Source organism: Asterias rubens, chromosome 1, assembly GCF_902459465.1.
Source record: "Asterias rubens chromosome 1, eAstRub1.3, whole genome shotgun sequence".
NCBI classification, from domain to species: domain Eukaryota; kingdom Metazoa; phylum Echinodermata; class Asteroidea; order Forcipulatida; family Asteriidae; genus Asterias; species Asterias rubens.
This window is the reverse complement of record NC_047062.1, coordinates 5,708,046-5,729,593: the sequence shown is the minus strand read 5'-3', so window position 1 is coordinate 5,729,593 and position 21,548 is coordinate 5,708,046. Positions and strand designations below refer to the sequence as shown.

The 21,548-nt window shown below is 36.1% G+C and overlaps 1 protein-coding gene across 1 annotated transcript in view; it reads left to right on the top strand.

The window, feature by feature from the left end:
- The window catches only part of LOC117300465 (sodium/potassium/calcium exchanger 4-like), a 48,054-nt gene extending 28,439 nt beyond the window's left edge, over positions 1-19,615 (top strand). The window contains exons 5-18 of the mRNA XM_033784217.1: positions 622-706; positions 1,703-1,806; positions 3,158-3,258; positions 4,502-4,555; positions 6,697-6,812; positions 8,782-8,866; positions 10,008-10,104; positions 11,442-11,557; positions 12,575-12,651; positions 13,802-13,889; positions 15,554-15,747; positions 16,362-16,474; positions 18,226-18,291; positions 18,871-19,615. Of these exons, the coding sequence (XP_033640108.1) occupies positions 622-706; positions 1,703-1,806; positions 3,158-3,258; positions 4,502-4,555; positions 6,697-6,812; positions 8,782-8,866; positions 10,008-10,104; positions 11,442-11,557; positions 12,575-12,651; positions 13,802-13,889; positions 15,554-15,747; positions 16,362-16,474; positions 18,226-18,291; positions 18,871-19,017 (1,443 nt within the window). The 3' untranslated portion in view covers positions 19,018-19,615. The remainder of the gene's footprint in view (positions 1-621; positions 707-1,702; positions 1,807-3,157; positions 3,259-4,501; positions 4,556-6,696; positions 6,813-8,781; positions 8,867-10,007; positions 10,105-11,441; positions 11,558-12,574; positions 12,652-13,801; positions 13,890-15,553; positions 15,748-16,361; positions 16,475-18,225; positions 18,292-18,870) is intronic.
- The last annotated feature ends 1,933 nt before the right edge of the window (positions 19,616-21,548 follow it).

The window sequence follows — 21,548 nt, the reverse complement described above, 5'->3', positions numbered from 1 at the left end:
TTCACAAAATGGCACCATTTCAATCAATGTGTTGTTTTTGTGCAATACGATATTATAACTTGGTGCTGGCAGTTTGATACTTGCATTAAAGGCACTGAAAACTTTTGGTAAATACTAAAAAAAAAAAAAATGACTTGGTAACAAGCAATGGAGAGTTGTTGACAGTACAAAACCTTGTAAGAAACGGCTCCCTCTGAAGTAACATAAGTTTTTGAGAAAGAGGTTTATTTCTCACTCAAATATTAAAATACTTCTGGCCTTAAAGCCCTTTTTAAGCAACTGGAGGCACACAAATTTGTGCAACAAATGTTTTTTATTTATCATTCTCTTGCAACTTGCATGGCCAACTGAGTAAAAATTTTCACAGATTTGTTATTTTATGCATATGCTGGGATACACCAAGTGAGAATCATAGCCTTTGACAATTACCAAAGGTGTCCAGTTCAAAGGTTTAAACCTAAAGAGTCAGTTTCTTTTCACTTCTTAACTTTATAACCTTCAAGACAGACTTTTAGCAATCCTCATTGGAGCCAAGCATCATCCCAAACTGACGCTTTGTTTATGGTATTCCTTACCATCCATTTCTCATGAACTGTCTTTTAATTGTTTGTCTTTACACAGCGTCTGGGTTTCTCCCATGATGTTGCGGGAGCCACATTCATGGCAGCAGGCAGCTCGGCTCCAGAGCTCTTCACATCCATTATCGGTAAGGCTATGAAAATAAAGCTCTTGTCAAAAAGCTATATTAAGATAAGATCGACACACTAAAATAAAATTCTTTTTAAAATTGTTTTCCCTTCAGAAATTGTATAAGCAAATAAAAATGTAAGTCCTCGATTATTTTCTTTTCTTTTCGAAAATCAAATTAGATAATTCTCCATATATTGATGCATGGTATGCGAATCTACCCTATAAAATATTTGTTAATTTGTCTGCCTGTGTGTAAAGTTGATGGGGAATTGAGCAAAGCGACAACAAGCTTGGTATATACGCGCTAAGCTGGTAACAGCCAATTTCTCTCATACAAGCTTTGGTATAACATCTGTGATATAAGTTGCACAAATCAATAAACTACTTCATTAAAGCCATTATACACTTTCTGTAAACAGTATTGTCCAAGTCCCACACTTCGTGTATCACAACTTCTATATCAAATAACAAACCTGTGAAAATTTAGGCCCAATCGGTCATCGGAGTCTGGAGAAAATAACGGGAAAACCCACCCGTGTATCCGCACGTTTCGCCGTGTCATGACATGTGTTTGAAATAAATCCGTAATTCTCGCTAACGAGAATTGATATTGTTTTACTGTTTTCTCAAAAAGTAAAGCATTTCATGGAATAATATTTCAAGGGAAGTCTTTCACCACTACCTTCTGTAAACCCTGTAAGTTATTTGTAAATCTGTGAACTTTTTTTTCTTTCTGTGCCGAAAGGGTCCAATGGCTTTAACTATGAATGACAATACTTATTCTTATCATACATGAAATGAAAACAACAAAATCAAAGGTACACTGACTTTTTCCTCCATCCATTTTACTACGACCTAAAAATCATCCAATAATCAACAGAAATCCCTGAGAAAAAACAACTCTTCAAACCCCCCAAAACACTTATATTGCTATAAACTGCTGATTACATAAAGTAACAAATTTGGTTGCATACTGTAATGAGTGGTTTCCTTCTCTATTGTGTATTTGCAGGTGTTTTCATTGCCAAGGGAGACGTGGGAGTAGGGACTATAGTTGGATCGGCAGTCTTCAATATCCTGGTCATTATAGGCCTATGCGGTTTATTTGCTGGACAGGTAAATCACTTCTCTGATGGATATTCTACTTACAGTATCCTCACCCACTGATAATTTAAAATGGGAGTTGAGATTGTCATATAATGGACTTATCAAGAGTTCATTATCCGTGAATAAAACTGCCAAGAACTCAAAATCTTTTCAGTTGAATCATAAAATGAGTCAGCCAAATAAAATAAGGTAGCACTACTTCTGACTGGTGAAGGATTAATTGTTAAAGTTCGCTGGGTATTTTTGTGTTGATTTTTGGAGGTTGGAAGTTTTTACACTTATCAGGTACTTTTTCAAAATGTCCACAGATTTACATTAAACTTACAGGGTTTGAAGAGAATGATAGTGGAAAGCTTCCCTTCAAAAATTACTAACTAAGGTTGTGTAGTTTTTGAGATATGAGTAAAACAAGTCACATAATAATTTTGGTCTCATGAGACCAAAATTATTTTAGCATGTAAAATCCCCTTAACCAGTTATGATATTATACCAAAACCATAGCATAACTGGTTAATACGTATTTACATGCTAAAACTGAGACGAAAATGATTACTTTTACTCATTTCTCAAAAACTACAGCACCTCGGTAAGTAAAATGTCAAGGGAAGCTTTACTATCATAATCTTCAAACTGTGTAAGTATAATGTAAATCTGTGGACATTGTGTTTTTTGTTAGGAAAAAGTACATAGACCCTTTAATGAAAATTACTGTAATTTCCTCGTCAACTGCAAATTGAAAGGCCTTAGGAATCCCACTGAAGCCAAATGTTGTTACTGGTGTAGATAGGGAGAATGTCTGACTTGATACCTCCATCTCTATAATACTGCTGTTATGAGCGGTATGACTATCTCTGTAAACGGTAGGGTGATGTTTCACAGGGCAGGATTGGTAGATGAAAGCGATTTAAAAATTAACCAATTTGAAGTGCCAATTAAGGACGCGATCAAATAATTGAAGTCAAAACAGGAAGCCATATGGATCATTTTTTAAGTGCCTATACATACATTAATCCTCATTTTATGCTAATCTTTTGTTACTTAGCAACATTAAAGTGTATCCTTTTTGTAAATGTGTCTTCTCAGACATTCGCTAATATTATTCGAGAATAAAAATTATGTTAATGAAAGGTAGAGATTGAAGTTTCTAAATGTCATTTTGTGACGCTTATGTGTATGGCTCAATAAGAGTACAAGAACAGAATCACCTTGCACAATGCCTTGTCCTTAATGAGTGTTATAAGATTGTTTACAGCAGAGCTTTGCTCATTCACTTCAGCCAATTACATTTTCATTGATGTTTTCACCTTCTTCACCTACTACTTTATTGAGCTTTCTTGATTACACTTTTTTTTCTTTTCAGGTTGTACCGCTAACATGGTGGCCGATGGCAAGAGACACTGTGGTCTATTCTATTTCAGTACTAACACTGATGTGTGTAATCTATGACGGAAAAGTCACATGGTTAGTATTTGAACTACTCCAATAATCCCTTTTTGAATAACCCCTTTTTTTGCTATGAAAGTCGCCATCTTGTAGGGCAAACCGTATGCGCGTCCAAACGCGTACATCAATGAAACACGCAGCACGCAGCATTCCCGGTTTGATTTCTCAGGCACGTGCACGCGCACACACGCACGCACACGCGCACAGACGCCATGTTGTAGGGCAGATATTTGAACGATGACATCATATTCAATACATAATAATAATAATACGGTCTGTATACCCTATGGGAGCACCCCACAGAAAACAGATCGTCGACCTCATTAATTTTTTGTATTACCTTCTCAAAATATTCTATTCTAGACAGATTTAAGAGCCAAAGAAAAGGGATACAGTTTTAAAATATTGCCCAATTGTGAACTTGGGTGTTATTGCTTCCAACTGGAGGTACTCTGGATGACATATGGGCCCTGAAGTTTGGGGTACATGTTGGTTGATTGGTGAAGAAATGCTTGTTGACCTCCATCAAATTTCCAATGTTAAGTTAAAACAAAGATCTGGCGGTGCAATTACATGCAATGTGAGTGAGCACCTCTTTATATTAAAACCTTAAACATGTAAAACGCTAATTTATTTCGGAAAATGATGCGTGTATGTTGTCCACTTGTTTCCAATCTATGATATGAGATATAATAATTCTCTAACAGTGTTTGTAGAAATTGTGAGAGAAAAATTTTGATTTTTTTTTATTCACAACAATTTGTGTGCGGTGATGTGGGATGAATCATCCAGTTTCTTGCCAATTCAGAAACTAGTTGTGGTTGTAAAACTAAACTAGCTGTGAGTAGCAGTGGGTCTGAGAAAAATCAGTAGTAGGCGACTCAACGAGTGTATTGATCGAAGCAATGAGTTCTCAGCCACGGTTTTTTTTCAGAACCACCTCTGCTCAAAACTAATTTACATACGATGCTACCGCAAAAAAAAACAAAAAAAACCTTCTCCTGATTGTATTCTCCCACCATGGAAAGTTTCAAAATAGTTTTGTATGGTCTCTTTGATGTTTTCTTAAATATTGAATTTGTATTGTATTTCTATACCACATGTTCTAGATTTCTCTCAACTTAGGCTTACGGTTTAATTTTTGTTATTGTACATTATTTTAATGTCATTGTTTGTATTTTAGCGCCATGAACACTTTTATGGATTTGTGCGCTTTATAAGTTTTCATTATTTGTATTATTATTATCTCTTCTTGATGCAGGTATGAAGCTTTACTGATGTTGTCAATGTATGCTGGTTATATCTTCCTAATGTGGTAAGTAAAACAAAATAGTGAAATCTTTCAGTAAGAAACAAAAATCGTAAAGCATTTACCATGTTTTGTGTTGATGATAAGAAAATCCTTTGAAAGTTACAATAGCAAAATATCAATACATGTGATAATTACAACTGGTCTTCAGTAAAGGCAAGTAGGCTTTGGAAAATGCTTTTTATACCCCTATGATTCTTATAATTTCTAAAATAGGAATATAAAGGGGTGCTAAATGATCTTAGTGATACTTGGTAACTTCAGCCGTTATCATCAAAATATGAGGAAAATACAATAAGAAAACTGAAATTGAGTAGTTCAAGAAGTGAATTCTTCTCGTGGATAATTGTAACATTCTCTGCCTACAAAAATGTGTAGATGTATCCTGAAAATTAATCAAATTGCTGATTCAAGCATGCCTCAAATCCAGACAGTTTTCTCAAGAGTAAAAAAAAAGCTCTAACTAGTCCGACAGGAGAGATCCCCGCAAAACAACAAAATGTGTTAGACCTAGTCTGACATTTATAAAAGGGTATCAGGAACTAGCCAAGTGTTGAGAACGGCAAACATTTTTATCCAGTAGAAAAGATTGGAAACTATGTGTTTACGAGGACGCAGGCTTGTCTCGAGAGGGCAGGGGTTGAAAATAGGATCCCCCCCGCCGTGCTTGGTATTCTCAATGGACGGTGTTTGTTGCAGGAAGACCCACTGTCAGAAAGCCACATCATCTCAGACAGATTTACTTCGGTTGCTGGAAGGCACTTACTGAGATCCACCCCCTCTCATTCCCACATAATAGTTGTTGTTGTATTTTGACATTTTGCATCTTGTGGGGGGAAGAGGGTCTTGTGGGGGGGGGGGAAGAGGGTGTTATGATCAAAAGAATTGGATGGCCGCCGTTTCTTATAGACCAAAATATAGACGCGTGGATATCTCTATGGTTTTGTTTATTACAGTGTGTTGATGCATTTCTTATTTGGCAAAATTAAAAAAACGACTTGTGGGTTTAGTGGCTATGAGATTCTATGTAGTTTTTAAAACTAGAATTGTTTATCAGAATAGTTTGAGCAAAACCTTATAAAAGTAAAGATATGTCAATGGTTGTGTGAGGCAATATCAAGTTGTGAAATCGATCCTTTTGTGCTGTTAATGAGGGCAAGTCAGAAGAGTTCAACCTCTTGCGTTTTTCTCTCCATGCATTCAGCTCAACCATATCTATTTCACATGGTTATTTGCTTTATAAAGAATTCGTTTGTACTCTTTGAATCAGATTCAATGTGTGTAGAATTTGGTTGATGACTGGATGAAGTGGGACAAAGTGGCAACAAAAAATAATGCGTCAACTGCGTTCAATCGACAATAGCAGATGAAGCAAAATAATCCTTGAGCTTCTGACTAATGAACACAACATGGGTTAGGCGGATGGAGAAGCAATACACTTTTACCCATTTTTGTCAAGCTTCTTTCCTACAAAAGCATTAATAGATACTGATTTTACCATACCACATGGGGATCTTACTAATTGACCTTTAAGTCGATGGGTTTGGGTTTCTTTGAATTGAAGGGTAGGGGTTTGTCAGTGGGGGAAGGGGGGGGGGTGCAATTGAAGAAAAACACATAGTGACAAAGAACAAAATAAAGACAGTGAGGACACACTGAAAACAAACATGTGCTTGAACTAGCTCTCAGATAGTGGCATTGAAAATATGAACGCTAGCATTTTAATATCAAGTTGTAACCACAAGTTGAACATGGACAAGTTTACTAGATCAAGATTTGAACCAACAGCCTCTGGATTAACTTGCTGAAACTCTATTAACTCAATGTTATTGTCTATATTTTTTAAATTCATGCTTTTATTTTCTGTATTTTTATAAACATGTATGTTTTTTGTTGGAGGGGTCTGGGAGGGCACATCGCTTTGATGCCAGTTTGTTTAACTTTTGCCTTACCCTGAACGGCCCCTGCAAACAAAAAATGTTGTCCGAAAATTTAAAATAAGTAAAATAAATAAACTGAGCTAATGTAGCCCTTTGTTGGCAGTCTCCCTATTTTATCCCAAGGTACTACATTAATAACCGTTCAGCTCAACGTGTTGTTATTGAACAGAAGATGTTTTCTTTTTTGTCGATTTCCTGTCGGTTTAGGTTGAATCCAAAGATCTATCGAAACATTAGCCGGAAGCAAGACAAGAGGAAGGCCAAGAAAATCGCCAAGAGACTTGAGAAATGCAACAACAGAAGCTCTATCCAGCTTGAACAGGGTAAGTAAATTTATCAACACTCCGGACGTTAATATTCTGACATGGGACCCAGTGTCTACTAGGAACTCTTCCTAGTAGCTAGAATTAGCTTTTGAGTTTCGTTTTGTTAAATGTTTTTCTGGGAATGTCTCTCACCCACAACAGACAAACAAATACAAGAAATGAAAACATGTAACAATAAAATAACTATATAAACATATTATTTTTGTTTTTTACCCATACACCGATGTGTGTTAGCACTGTATACTCAGTACTTTCCCGAGTCCTGTGAAAAAATATCACAGGCATTAATTTACTCGGGTGGGATTCGAACCCACGACCCTTGCAATTCTAGAGCAGTGTCTTACCAACTAGACTACGGAGGTTGCCCGGTAGCTAGAGGCAGTTCAAATCCTATGTTCTGGCAGCGGGTACCGCAACGATATAAGAGATGTTAAATTTGCATCGGGGATAAAGAATATTAATTTTGTGTTTTACCCATACACCGATGTGTGTTAGCACTGTATACTCAGTACTTTCCTATATAAACATAATGTTAAAAACACCCAATACTCTGAAGCTCTATCCAGCTTGAACAGGGTACGTCAATTTCTCAACACTCCGGATGTTGTGATTCAGTCATGGGACCCATAATAAGCTTCATGTTCAGTTTTGTTAATTGTTTTTTTCTGGGAACTCTCCCACCAACAACAGAAAAACAAGAAATGAAAAAATACAGCAATAAAATAACTATAAATAATAAATATAAGTACAGTAAGAGGAAGAAAAACCAATAATCTGAAGTTTGAATTCTTTCGGGGGAGGCCTTAGATCTGTCTATTTAACTTCTTATTTTTTCTCATTCAGTTTTTTGTTTATTTTTCTTGGAAAGTCTCCCATCCACAAACAAAACCACCAAACCCCAAACAAAAACAAATAAATAGAAATGGAAAAATGTAACAACTAAAGTAACTTTAGGCCCCCCCTAATAGTTAGGAATCTCTTTTTTTCTGAGAATATCTGAAATAAAGCGTTGCAAAATTCCAACTAGATGTTTGTTGGTTTTAACAAGGAAATGCAAATTATTTCTTTGACTCCTTCACCACTATTTATAGCACATTTATTTATAAATTGTTAATAGACGTCACTGTTTTCAGAAAGGCAAGTCTAAAATCTGTGTTTAACACATTTTGGATGTCATCATTATCAATGGTATCAACATTTCCACCAAGTGTCAAGTCATAAAAGAGTATAGCCTCTAGATACCACAAGGACAATTTCACAAAAATTACAGTTCTCAGTTTGCATGAACAGCCACATTTTGAATTGCCATTTTTTACATTGTAAGTACATAGTGCTGGCTCAGTGCCAAAAATAAATACCCTGCGTTTTGAGTTTTCAAGTTTTGTATGATTTTGCTGGGTCCATGACATTTAACGGTGCTTAATGGAACAGGGTCAAACATAGGTTAGAGTTATAGAAGCGTCTGTCTCCTGAAAAGATCAAAACATTACCGATGCCAGCAGGGATAGGCCTTAAGAACTAAAAATAACTGATTACAATTACATATAGGCCAGGGGCTGATTTCTCAAAGCAACAATATTTATCACAAGACAAATTGTCAGTATTACCATAGTGATTTGTATTGTGACACCACACTAACTTAGCAGCTACGATTGATTTGCAGTTTTAAAAGATCATGTTTAGCTCTAGGTGAAATTGGCCCCTGGTAAATATTATGTATTTTGTTATAAGTTATTTTTAGTTTGCTGTTTGTGGGACTGACGCACGTTCCCATCTTTGGTTTTGGCACTGGCCTGGTGACCAGTCTTGTTTCTTTATCCTTTTCTTCCATTCTGTGCGTTTTTAACAAGAGTTATGCACCTTTGATCAAAAGTATTCAAAGGGCACATTATATACTTTAAATGTTATTGATAAACACTCTTTGAAAGGTAATTTCCAATTGTTACTGTTGTTTTTTTCTGTTCAGTTACTCCGCTGAAAACGGACAAGGAAGATACTGCCAATGGTGATACACAGACATCTCAATCAGCAGAAGACGGGTCACCAAAGAGGTATGGTAACTACACTAAGAATGCCCAGTTAAGAGTGAGCCACTGTTAAAAAACCAAAGAGGTATATTACACTAAAAAAGCCCAGTAAAGAATGAGCCATTGTTAATAAACTAAAGAGGTATTGAAATTAAACTAAGAAACCCCAGTTGAGAATGAGACACTGTTAATAAATCAGTGCATTGTTTGTTTGTTTTTTTGTGGTGGGTTTAGAACTGTCTCTAACTTCCTCTTTTTCAATTCAGGAAATCCCTAAAATCATTCTTAAATGCCGATGGAACCTCATATAAATTCTCTGTCAAAGTATTTAGCTCTTAGAAATATTTGGAAAATCTTCTCATTATTAATTGTTCTCATTTGTGAATTGAAGTAAATTCCAGACAAGTGAATCCCAGACTTTCAATTTCCCCCACCCCCAGTGAAATATCCTTGACATTTTAGAATTCGTATCCAGCTAACATGTTTTTAATTTTACTGCAGTTTCACGCCTTATAAATGTTTATATCTATTTTACTCTTGCATTTAATTTGTTAACACTATGCCTTTTAAAAAAACCTGTTTTCTCTTAAAATGTTTTGCTAGCATTTTGCTAGATACGTGGTTATTTTCCTTTGATTTCCTTACCTGGTTTTTATCTCTGCTTGATGTAAAAAAGCCTAAGTCACTTTTTCAGATGCGCTTTAAACATGCCTGGTATTGTTATTACTTTTAGCATGAATATGGTCTTCTTTAAATGTTGTTTTTGGCTGGCCACAGGGACTGAAAACAGACGGGGATATTTCAAGCTCAATAAATGGAGAAAGTGTAAAAAGCAATTTGTTTTTACTGCATATTTGAGCTAAAGACATAAAAGTGAGGTGCAATAATTTCTAAACCTTTTATCTATTTATCTTTTGTCTACCTCAGAGACTTTGCAATGAGCCATTTCACTAAAAGCTCTCTAGAGACGACAAACTGATAAATACATTGAGTATGGCATTCCATATCTAATTTATCTTAGTAAACTAATTTGCAAGTTGACATTTAGAAGCCAGACGATGAGATTTTTACAAAGGTTGAATTTGATAAAGGCCGTTGTTTTTCTGTTGTATAATGCAATTAAAAGATGGCTAATTTTGTTTTGGTTTTGTCTTCCCGCCTATAGATTAACGTTCCCTGATGCTGGGCTTAGATTGATGTTGACCAAGCAGTTTCCCGCTCGGACCCGTATGAGGACAGCATGCTGGCTCGTCATAACAGAGGTCAGTGTCCTTAAGATATTATCTTATTATGCGTCGTTGTTTTACGTACTTGAGTTGTCAATTGGTTGTCTACAATGCATTGTAAGGAGTCTATCATAAAATGTATAAAAATATCTGCCAAACTGTCTAAAGCCCTTTTCACACGACAGCAATTTAACTGGGGTCCGTTGCTTAATTTTAGCATGGTTGTACAACATAACAATTGTAAAGATTGTTTACAACATACCTGGAACAGTACATTTTTGTTGTCCTTTCACACAAGGTACATTTTGTAAAATTTTACAACCATGCTACAATTTAGCAATTAGGAACCCTTGCTAAATTGCTCTAGTGTGGCATAACACACAAAAGTGCAGTGTGAGTATACGCTGGTGCAGCATTGGTTAGTTTTGTTTTGTGCAGGGTCAGGATTAGCACTCCTCTGCACTATAATATGGTCACTTTTGCTTTAAAAAACTAGGGTATCAAACTTTCTACTCCATGTAAAAGGGTAAAAATTTCACTCTCTTGTCTGAATGGTGGCATTTTTGCTCTTTTAAAAGAGTGAAAGTCACTCTATATCACTCTTTCTGAGTGAAATTGGAACAAACTCACTCTAAATTGAACCAAAAGTATACGTCTTTCACTCTTTGTCCACCATTAGGCTCTGTGCAAGAGTGGTATACATGTCGGACAAAATGAGTGGTTTTTACACTCTTTTACTTTAAGAGAGAGTCATTCACGTGATCACCACATCTGTGTGCTAGTCACCAGAGGTGCAGTCACTGTCAGTACACACAAGTAAACATAAAACTCTGGCATTTATGTGTATGACAATAATAAAATTTGACACGTCTGGGAATGTCTGAGATCTGAGTAATGGGCTTCTATTTTTAGAATTCATGTAAAGTGCTATTGACCAGGAGTGAACATAAATCTTTTGGGGGAAAGGTGCAACTGACAAAACAAAATTGATTATATGGTGCAAGATTTGTAACATGATTTTACTAGATGCTTAATTTGAACTCTGACAGTTACAACCAACTTATAGTTTGAGTTGTTTACTCCTAAGCCTTTATGTAGGAGGCACTGTTATCTTAAGGGCATTCGAATCAAGGACCGCTGTAATTTTCTGTAACAAACCCGATCATTTAAACTATGATTTGAAAAAAAGCATATGTTTTGATTCTGCTGTAGGTTGCAGTATGGACACAATGAAGCTGCAAGAGATATTTCAGAAAATTTGTCAAATTTGCTAAAATGCTGTTATACTTTATTTCTCTCACATCATAATTTCTTTCCAACCTTCTCAACAATTATTAATAACAATTGATTATTTGTCTTTCTTTTCAAAACAGCAAAAGCACTTGCAGGAGCAGCAGAAAGAGGCTGAATTTGCCGCATTCAAAAAAGGTACTCCCGCTAACTCCAATGGAGCCCTGGGTCAACCACATTTATCGGACAAATCAGAAAGGTATGTTGTTGTTGTTCTTGTTTGGTTTTCACAAATAGAATTAGTTGTTGCTAAACTGACTTAGAAGTAACATAGTTTTTGAGAAAGAGATAATTTCTCACTCAAAGGCTCCAGGCCTGGAGCCTATTTTTAGGCACTTGAAAGCACACAAATTTGTGCAACAATTGTGTTTTGTTCTTTTGATTTTTGTATGCAACTTCAATGAGCAATTGAGTCATTTTTCACAGATTTGTCATTTTATGCATTATGTTAGGATACACCAAGTGAGAATAGTGGTCTTTGACAATTACCAAAGGGATCCAGTGTCAACACATCACACACATACAAGTATGATAGTGTATAGAAGAACTCAGAAGTGAAAAAAGAGGAGCAGAATGCAGCCAGAAAACGCAAGGGATGAATGAAAACAAATTGTTGTTGAACTCTTAAAAACAGTGTTCAGTTACTCTCCAAGAGATTTTGTGGGTTTTGTTGTTTTTGACAATCAACAATAAAAAAGAGCAATGTACTTGTTCAAAGGTCCCATTAGATGTAGTGGTGACTGAATGGCACTTTAAGGGTAATATTTGACTAATTTCTTGATTAATATCTGTCATGAGAACTACATTCGCAGTACTTTTTGAGTCCTTATAAAAACAGTTCAAATGTTACTCAGATAGGATTCAAACCCATGACCCTTGCATTCTAATGAATCAGATGGTTTATGTTTATACCAGTACACCACCTACTGTGCCAGGTGTCAAGAGGCCAGTTTGAATCCTGTAATTAGTGATGTGCACTATATTGTGTTCATGGGTGGAGTGTTTTCACTGCAAGACCCAGAAAGTACGGAGTGATGTACAGTTATACAATTTGTTTAATAAAATAATTCTTATCTCTGAGGCAATTATTATATCAATCAAAGTGTGTTATTGAACCAACTTTCAATTCCTGAAATGAGCATGTTTTGCCTTAGGTCCCTACAAAGGACAGAAAACAATATTTTTAACGATTTATATGATTGTGTTTTTTGTACAGTATTCAGTGTGAAGATCCAGACGAGGAAATCAAAGTGATGGAAGTGGATGCCCCAGATGGACTTTGTTCCGTCCCTGGTAAGTTCATTCAGCAAACTAATTGTAAATTCGGTACAGCTTAACTGGTGTAGTACTGTTGGTGACACCCCAAAAAGCATTTAAAGGCTTGCCAATTGGAGTGGTGGATACAATAATTTTTATTAGGAGGGGGTGTAAAAAACAATTTAAGCTGAAAAATAGCTGGATTTTTGTCGGTATGATGCAAATATTAAATAGGGTTCATTTTCAATACCCTTACATGGCAAAAGAATCTTAGCGTGTGAGTCAGGTCTCTAAAGCGAGATTAGGGTTATTATGTGATGGTGCAAGATTACCAGAAACATAAAATTGTTGTCATCAGCAAAAGAAGGCTGTGGTTTTACACCAACAACCTAAACTCAACCTTCCTGTCTTGTCTTCTCTCTATTGATTGCATTCTCTTTTTTGTTTTTTTCCTGTCTTTCTCTGAGCGCTTTGTAACCTTAGGAAAAGGCGCTATATAAATGGTATTATTATTATTATTATTATTTGGGTTCTTGTCTAGGTGTTTAAGTTCACTTTTCTGAGAGGCCTTGGCTTCACAACAAAAATAAATGGAATTAAATAAACCCTCCAAAGTAAATAAAGCACTGTTACCCATAGGTCTGTATAGATACCTGTGTGTTGAAGATTATTGTAGAAAAGTTCAGTTTTAGATGTGAGAAGAAAACCACAAATAGGTTCTGAAAACCCAATCCACATGCAAGGCTCCTGCCCGGGATTCGAACCAGGGTCCACTGAGAGAAGCTTGAAAGAAATCACTGAACCAACTCCTAAATGCTCAATCTTAATTGAGTATTGTGGCTTGCAGTATTTTTGTACTGTAATGGTAAAACTTAATGTTATGTAATGTTTGTTAATTTGATGTAAGGGTCGGAATAATTTGCTCATCAGGGATCATTGCTTTAGAGTGCAGCAGCCGATTTCACGAAACACTAGGATTAATCCTAACTCGAGTTAGGACGAGCAACCCGTCCTAACTTAGGATGGGTTCAATGCGTCCTATGTACTTGGATACGGAACTGAACCCGTCCTAAGTCCTAAGATTGGCCTAAGTTAGGAAGATGTTTGGTGAAATCGACGGCAGAAAACACAATGGTATGATTGTTTCAAATTATATTCTAACATCAACACCGTTGCTTTATTCCAGATGGTGTGTTACCTGTGATAAGATGGTTGGTTTGCTTGCCTCTGTCTACATTACTATTCTTCACAATTCCTGACTGCCGAAGGAAAAGGTATAACTGTCTTTGAAGATAATAAATTTCTGGAAAAAACTCATCCTAGGTTTTCTGTTTATCATCAAAATGTGTATTGTTTAAATCTTACAGGAACAATAGTTGCCACAAAAGGCTTCTAAAATAAAAAATTGTCATTGTTTTCCCCAATATATTAACTACATTTTAAACCACAACTCCTGTTTTGTATTATTTTGTACGCACACCTTGTCAAAAAAATACAAAATATTACCGGTACGGTACTCATGATGGTGACCATATGACATAAATGAATGATCTTTAAAACATTAGTAGCCATTGATATAGCGTTGGTGTAGACTCTAATCGCTCATAGTGCATTAATGACCATTGATATAGCGTTGGTGTAGACTCTAATCGCTCATAGTGCATTAATAACCATTGATATAGCGTTGGTGTAGATCTAATTGCTCATAGTGCATTAATGACCATTGATATAGCGTTGGTGTAGACTCTAATCGCTCATAGTGCATTAATGACCATTGATATAGCGTTGGTGTAGACTCTAATCGCTCATAGTGCATTAATGACCATTGATATAGCGTTGGTGTAGACTCTAATCGCTCATAGTGCATTAATGACCATTGATATAGCGTTGGTGTAGACTATAATCGCTCATAGTGCATTATTAACCATTGATATAGCGTTGGTGTAGACTCTAATCGCTCATAGTGCATTAATGACCATTGATATAGCGTTGGTGTAGACTCTAATCGCTCATAGTGCATTTATAGCCATTGATATAGCGTTGGTGTAGACTCTAATCGCTCATAGTGCATTAATGACCATTGATATAGCGTTGGTGTAGACTCTAATCGCTCATAGTGCATTAATAACCATTGATATAGCGTTGGTGTAGATCTAATTTCTCATAGTGCATTAATGACCATTGATATAGCGTTGGTGTATAGACTCTAATCGCTCATAGTGCATTAATGACCATTGATATAGCGTTGGTGTAGACTCTAATCGCTCATAGTGCATTAATGACCATTGATATAGCGTTGGTGTAGACTCTAATCGCTCATAGTGCATTAATGACCATTGATATAGCGTTGGTGTAGACTCTAATCGCTCATAGTGCATTAGTATTACAACACATTCATTGGACAAACTATTTATTTTTTCCTTAAACCGTCTGAGCTCCCTCTGGGGAGTATGCAGCCTGTGCTGCTGAGTAAGTAGCGCATTAGTCTGAATTGAGAACTCTGTCCTCACACAGTGGTCTACCCAATTAGGCCCTACTCCTGGGTGAAGAGAAGTGATTAAAGTTAATCATCATTCCTGAAGGACATCAATGCAGTATCTGCCTGGGATTGTAGCTTATGTGATGTTGAGGGGGGTTCTAGTGATAATCAATCATTAGAACTGAAACCTGCTTCTGCTTACTTTTCAGGTGGTTTTGGTGATTATCAGTCGTAGAACTGGAGCTTGCAGCGATAGACCACTCGAACCTATTCAAACTTTTTATATGAACATTTTTGCTTATACTTTTTTTTTTTTTTTTTTTTTTTTTTCTTTTTTTTTTTTTTTTTGGATTATGAACACTGGTTTATGGTGACGTTCTTCATGTCCATTGTGTCGATAACAACTTTTGCTTACTTTTTTCTTTGTACTTCTTCATGAATTTTTTTTTGTTTGTTTAGATTTGAACACTGGTATATGGTGACGTTCTTCATGTCCATTGTGTGGATTGCATTGTTCTCGTATGTCATGGTGTGGATGGTGGCGCTAATTGGGTTCACACTGCGCATTCCCGACACTGTGATGGGTATTGCGTTTCTGGCTGCCGGAACAAGTGTGCCCGATGCCATGGCTAGTCTTATAGTAGCAAGACAAGGTAATAAAGAAATTGTTATACCTAGTGTTTTTGTAAATGCTGTAAAATATTTTGGTTTGTGGGAACACCGTGGAACTATTTCTACTTTGCTTTGGCAGGTTGTTTTTGTTAGATTAATGTGTTAACTTTTACTCTACTACTGTTCAGTAGGATTTCAGAGTTCTGGAAAGAATAAGTACTACCTTGGGGTATGTAGGAAAATGGGCTAGGACTACCACTTAATAGCTGCTTGATCCAGGGGAACTCACTTTACTGCTGCGAAGTAACTAATTATTGGTCTCAATGTTTTGATTATGCCTGCTCTAGTCATCATCAGGAGACTGTCTACTTTTTAGAACTTAGAAGTCTCCCCCAATTTTTAGTATTGTATATCAAGGCAACTCGTTTTTGAAAATAATGTTTAAATCGTTCAAGCAAGGAAATCAACTTCCATCTTTTGTTTCAATGTTATGTAGCCTCTCCTTGAGCAGGCCCCAGACCCCGCGCCATAATGGCTTCACACCTCGCGTTTGCATTGACTCTGAACTCCGCTTCTCATAAAATGGCCCGACCAATGTCTTTGAGCTTCCTACGGCCTGCTAGTTACTGTTCTCATTCATGTTTTTCATTTATAGGTCTAGGAGATATGGCAGTGTCCAACAGCATTGGCAGCAATGTCTTTGATGTCTTACTTGGACTTGCCCTTCCGTGGTTTATCAAGACAACATTTGTCGATTATGGATCAGTGGTAAGTTTTGTAAATTCAATATCCTTTTCGGTGAGTCAGTCTGTCGAAAGTGAGCACATGGGTCTTGAGCTTGCAATTTTAATTGATACTTCCAGCTATAAAACTAAATGGCCGCCCACTTAAGATTAATCCTAAGTTAGGACGAGTTACTCTTCCTAACTCGAGATAAGACAAGTCCTAACTCTTTGTGAAATCGACTCCTGGCTACTTAACTGACACAGTGGTTTTTAATTTGGAGGCTTCAAGGAGGAGCAAATGCCAAATACATAAACAATTTCCATTTTCTTGTGTAATTCCTCAAAGGCAAATTAGCTCGGTCACACCCCTATGTTCCGACATCCTTATGTTGTGACGCCCCCAGTGTATTTTCCTAACCCTAATCCTTACCATTACCCTATAGAGTGTATTACCAGTTTTTTTGGAACATAGGGTTGATGGAACATAGGGGTTTCAAAATACAGACCATTCACACTAGCTCACTGTGTTTCCTATGACAGTGTATTTAAAGGCAGTGGACACTAAATAACTATAATCATTAAAACCTTTCTTGATTCCTGTAGTGGGGAGAGGATGATAACATTGTGAGAACCAGCTCCCTCAGAAGTGACGTAGTTTTCAAGAAAGAAGTAATTTTCCAAGAATTTGATTTTGCGACCTCAGATTTAAAATTTGAGGTCTCGAAACCAAGCATCAGAAAGCACACAACTTCGTGTGACAAGGGTGTTTTTTTTTCTTTCATTAATATTTCGCAACTTCGCAATTGAGCTCAAATTTTCGCAGGTTTGTTATTTTATGCATATGTGGAGATAAGTGAGAAGACTAGTCTTTGACAATTACCAACAGTGTTCAGTGTCTTTAAGGGTGAATCATAGAAGCCACTGTCTGTTAAGTGTGCATAATGGTTAGTGATATCGTTGAAGCTCCAACAATATTGCATTCTGTATAAAAGACTGGCCTGTGAATTTAATCAACTTGTTAAGATAATTGATTTTCAACAACATTGATCACACTTCACAGTGAGCTATTGACGTTATATTGATTGTTTGTTTTTGTTTATAGAAAAAGATTGATTTAGTGTCTAGTCCTGTATTTAGTTTTATAATAATTCATTGGATGTGCACAACACAATGTAAGCTGCAATATTTAGGGAACAGAATAGGTGTAACATGAACAGCAGGCCCGTAACCAGGATTATAAAAACAAATATTGTGGTGTTGAATTTGGGGCATTAGCACCCGTCGGCAGTGACACAGGGGAAGTTGGAAATATTTTGAAATGAAGGCCCAATTCAACCCATTTGGTGAACTTTTGTGGGGGGGGGGCAGGGCAGAATATTTATTTTTTAAGTTTCACAGGTTTGCTATTTTTTGTATTTTGTTGTTGATGGATACACCCTGATGAAGTTCATTTGCTAGTTCCAAGGTTATCAGACAATTTTGATATTATTTCAGATAAGCCTCTTTTCAATGAAAAGTATTGTATTATATAAATCTGTAAAATAAGCTAGGTAGGGTTGTATGGTATGAGTGAACAATTGTAGAGGACGTACCTATTAAAGTGATTGTTCATATTAAATGCTTGTCTTTTTACTGTGTGTTGTGCTGTACGCCTATGTAGTTAACTTTAATATAAAATTACCCATTTACTTGTGGAAATTGAATTTCTACATTTTTTAAAATTTGGAATATAAACGAAATCTTATCTAATTTAATTTCATTTTGAATGATTTGATTTCATTTTCATTTCTACAGGTGAAAATTAACAGCCGTGGTCTTCTGTACTCTGTAGTCTTTCTCTTCGCAACGGTTGCACTCACTGTAAGTATGGGGGCATAATAGTAACAACAAGTATTTGTAGTGCATTGATAGCAATAAATATATTTTATAGAAAATGGATAGACAAAAGGTAGAAAACAAACTTTCCAATCACAAAGTTGCATTCTGGAAGCCAAGAAAAGTCATTGAAATATCTTGAGCTGGGTAAAATTGATCACAACAAATCTGCTTTACTTGGTTGTTCAGTACAGGGTATTCTGAATAGTCGATATATTACAATTCAATTCAATTCAGCTACATTTGTTTAGGCATAACTGAGGCATACAAATTGACATTTAATCAAGAAGTAATAAAAAAAACTAATTAGGGTTAATAGAGACAAACCCAGATAAGCAGTTGCTTGTGTTGGGGAAGCCTTATTTAGGACAAGAGACTGGACAAAAAACCCAGACATACAGAAAATATTTGAATATTTTTAATAGGCAATATATGTAGATATTTAAAAATAGAGTTCAGGGTTGATGGGTGGAACGAAAAGGGGAACAAATATTAAAGTTTGTCAACTGTGATTTCTCTGTTAGTTTCATTCATCCTTTTCAATATTTCTGTCTTCTATAATAGGTCAGTACAATACATTTCCACAAGTGGAGGTTAACAAAGCGCCTTGGAGTGATTCTATTTTGTTTCTATGCCGTCTTCCTCACTCTCTCCATCTTGGTAGAGCTCAACATCTTTGGGTATGTCAATCCCCCAGTGTGCGGACTCTGAAAACACTTGGTTGCTGAACTCTCCGATCCTACAGCAACAAGTTTGAGATTACCTGGCTTCTTGAGTTAAAACATATGGGTGGCCGATCCAGGGCGGCTGTTGCCTCCTACCCCAGCTTTGGAAAGGTAGCCTCCCACTTTCTACCAAGATATCTAATCGTTTTACTTAACAAAATGATTAAAGACTAGCAATGCTCATGGCACATGGATGTGATTAAATATAAATTTCCCGCCCCTAACTTTTAAGTGTGCTCCACCACTGCTGTATAAATAGTTTCTGCTTTGAATGATTTACCTACAACTAATTGTTTCACATGGTAGTGTTACAAGGTTTCATACCCCATGCCAGGATTTCTGCCCCTCTTAAATTTATGTTCCTCTTGAACGATGCATCATTATAGACAGTGGACACTATTGGTAATTGTTAAAGACCAGTCTTCTCACTTGGTGTATCTCAACATATGCATAAAATAACAAACCTGTGAAAATTTGAGCTCAATTGGTTGTGGAGTTGCGATATAACTGTGAAAGACACAAACACCCTTGTCACACGAAGTTGTGTGCTTTCGGATGCTTGATTTCGAGACCTCAAATTCTAAACTTGAGGTCTCAAAATCAAATTTGTGGAAAATTACTTCTTTCTCGAAAACTATGACACTTCAGAGGCATCCGTTTCTCACAATGTTTTATACCATCAACCTATCCCCATTACTCGTTATCAAGTGAGGTTTTATGCTGATAATTATTTTAAGTAATTAACAATAGTGTTCACTGCCTTTAAGAGCTACAGCCCCTGCTTTAATCCCTTTAAAGCCATTGGACACTTTCGGGACAGAACAAAAATAAATGTTCACAGATTTACAAATAACTTACAGGGTTTACAGAAGGTAATGGTGAAAGACTTCTCTTGAAATATTATTCCATGAAATGCTTTACTTTTTGAGAAAACATTAAAACAATTATCAATTCTCGATACCGAGAATTACGGATTTATTTTAAACACATGTCATGACACGGCGAAATGTGCGGAAACAAGGGTGGGGTTTCCCGTTATTTTCTCCCGACTCTGATGACCGATTGAGCCTAAATTTTCACAGGTTTGTTATTTTATTTTATATATAAGCTGTGATACACGAAGTGTAGGCCTTTGGACAATACTGTTTACTGAAAGTGTCCAATGGCTTTAATGCATTTTAGAGACCTGGGTCCAATGTCATAGAGCTGTTTGAGCAGGAAATGTTGCTGAAAATTGTCTGTCATAAATTGTAGGTGTGACATGGTGTCTTGGCCAGTAGACTCATTCTGGTAAGCATAATTATGTTGTGAGTCAGATGACAAATGGATTTTATATGCTAGGCATTCATGCAGACCTGCCTTTGAGTTAACCACAGATTTCTTGTCATAGCAGCTGTGATTTGGGTGACACAATCAAACCATCCATTTGGGAGCACATTTTCTAAATGGAACACCATTATTTAGCTGTTTTAAGAACCCTCATTAACCGCAATAGTCTTGGTTGAATGGACTTATCTTTGCTAGTCTAGTTAAGCTGAATCTAACTTTTTGACAATCCTAGGGAAAAAGTCAACAAGACTACCTCATTAAGACAGCATTAGGGATTTGGAGGACGGTACAATCTTACAAGTCGCATAACTTTGCAGATTCAATCATTAGACTGAGAGTAGAACCCACAAATACAAGAAGAGTTTACTTGTACATGTATAAAGAGAAAGAAAACTAAGAACTGTATTTGAAATAATACATTACAAAATCAATGTTTGTCGTAGTAACACAATTGTGAATGTTTGCAAGAGATTGTAATATTAAATTTGATGAAAACCATTTTTAAAACTTTGCATTTTTTTGTATCCAGGATCCAATCTGTATCTTAGAGTACAATGAGGTGCCATTTTGAAGTTGATCTTCTGTGGTGAATATTATGCACTGTTTTTTGATATTGTAAAATGTAAACACGGAATTGTCAGTTTGTGAGCTTTGGATGTTTTCGAGTGGGCTTGTTGAAAAGGAGCTAGGAAAATGTTGAAGTTTGGAATGTTATCATTGGTTAAGATAATATGGTGCAGCATCTTTCAACGTCTAGTATCACAATTTGTTAAATGAGTAACTGAAAGCTTGCTTCATTTAGAGTATGCGTTCCGGTTATCAGGGAAATTCTCTTAGTGAAAATGTGATGACCAAATAATTATGGCAAAAGGTTATGACAAAACTTTATAAAATTGTTGACTTGTTTTCCCAAAGATGTATAGAATTTTTGTATAATCACCGTAAATGCAGACGTTTCTGTTAATGCAAATAGTATTATTCAAATTGAGTGAAATTGAAGTCAGAATTTTAAACATGAAAGCGTTTTATGTGAATATTGTTAGTTTCAAATGATGTTCGCTCAATGAGCACGTTCTCTGTATCTTAAAATCTTGAGATCTTCTTTAAGACTTTTCAAAGATTGAAAACAGGGATTTAAGATGGTAATTAATGATTTCCAAATGTGTTCATCCAACAAGAAAACAACAA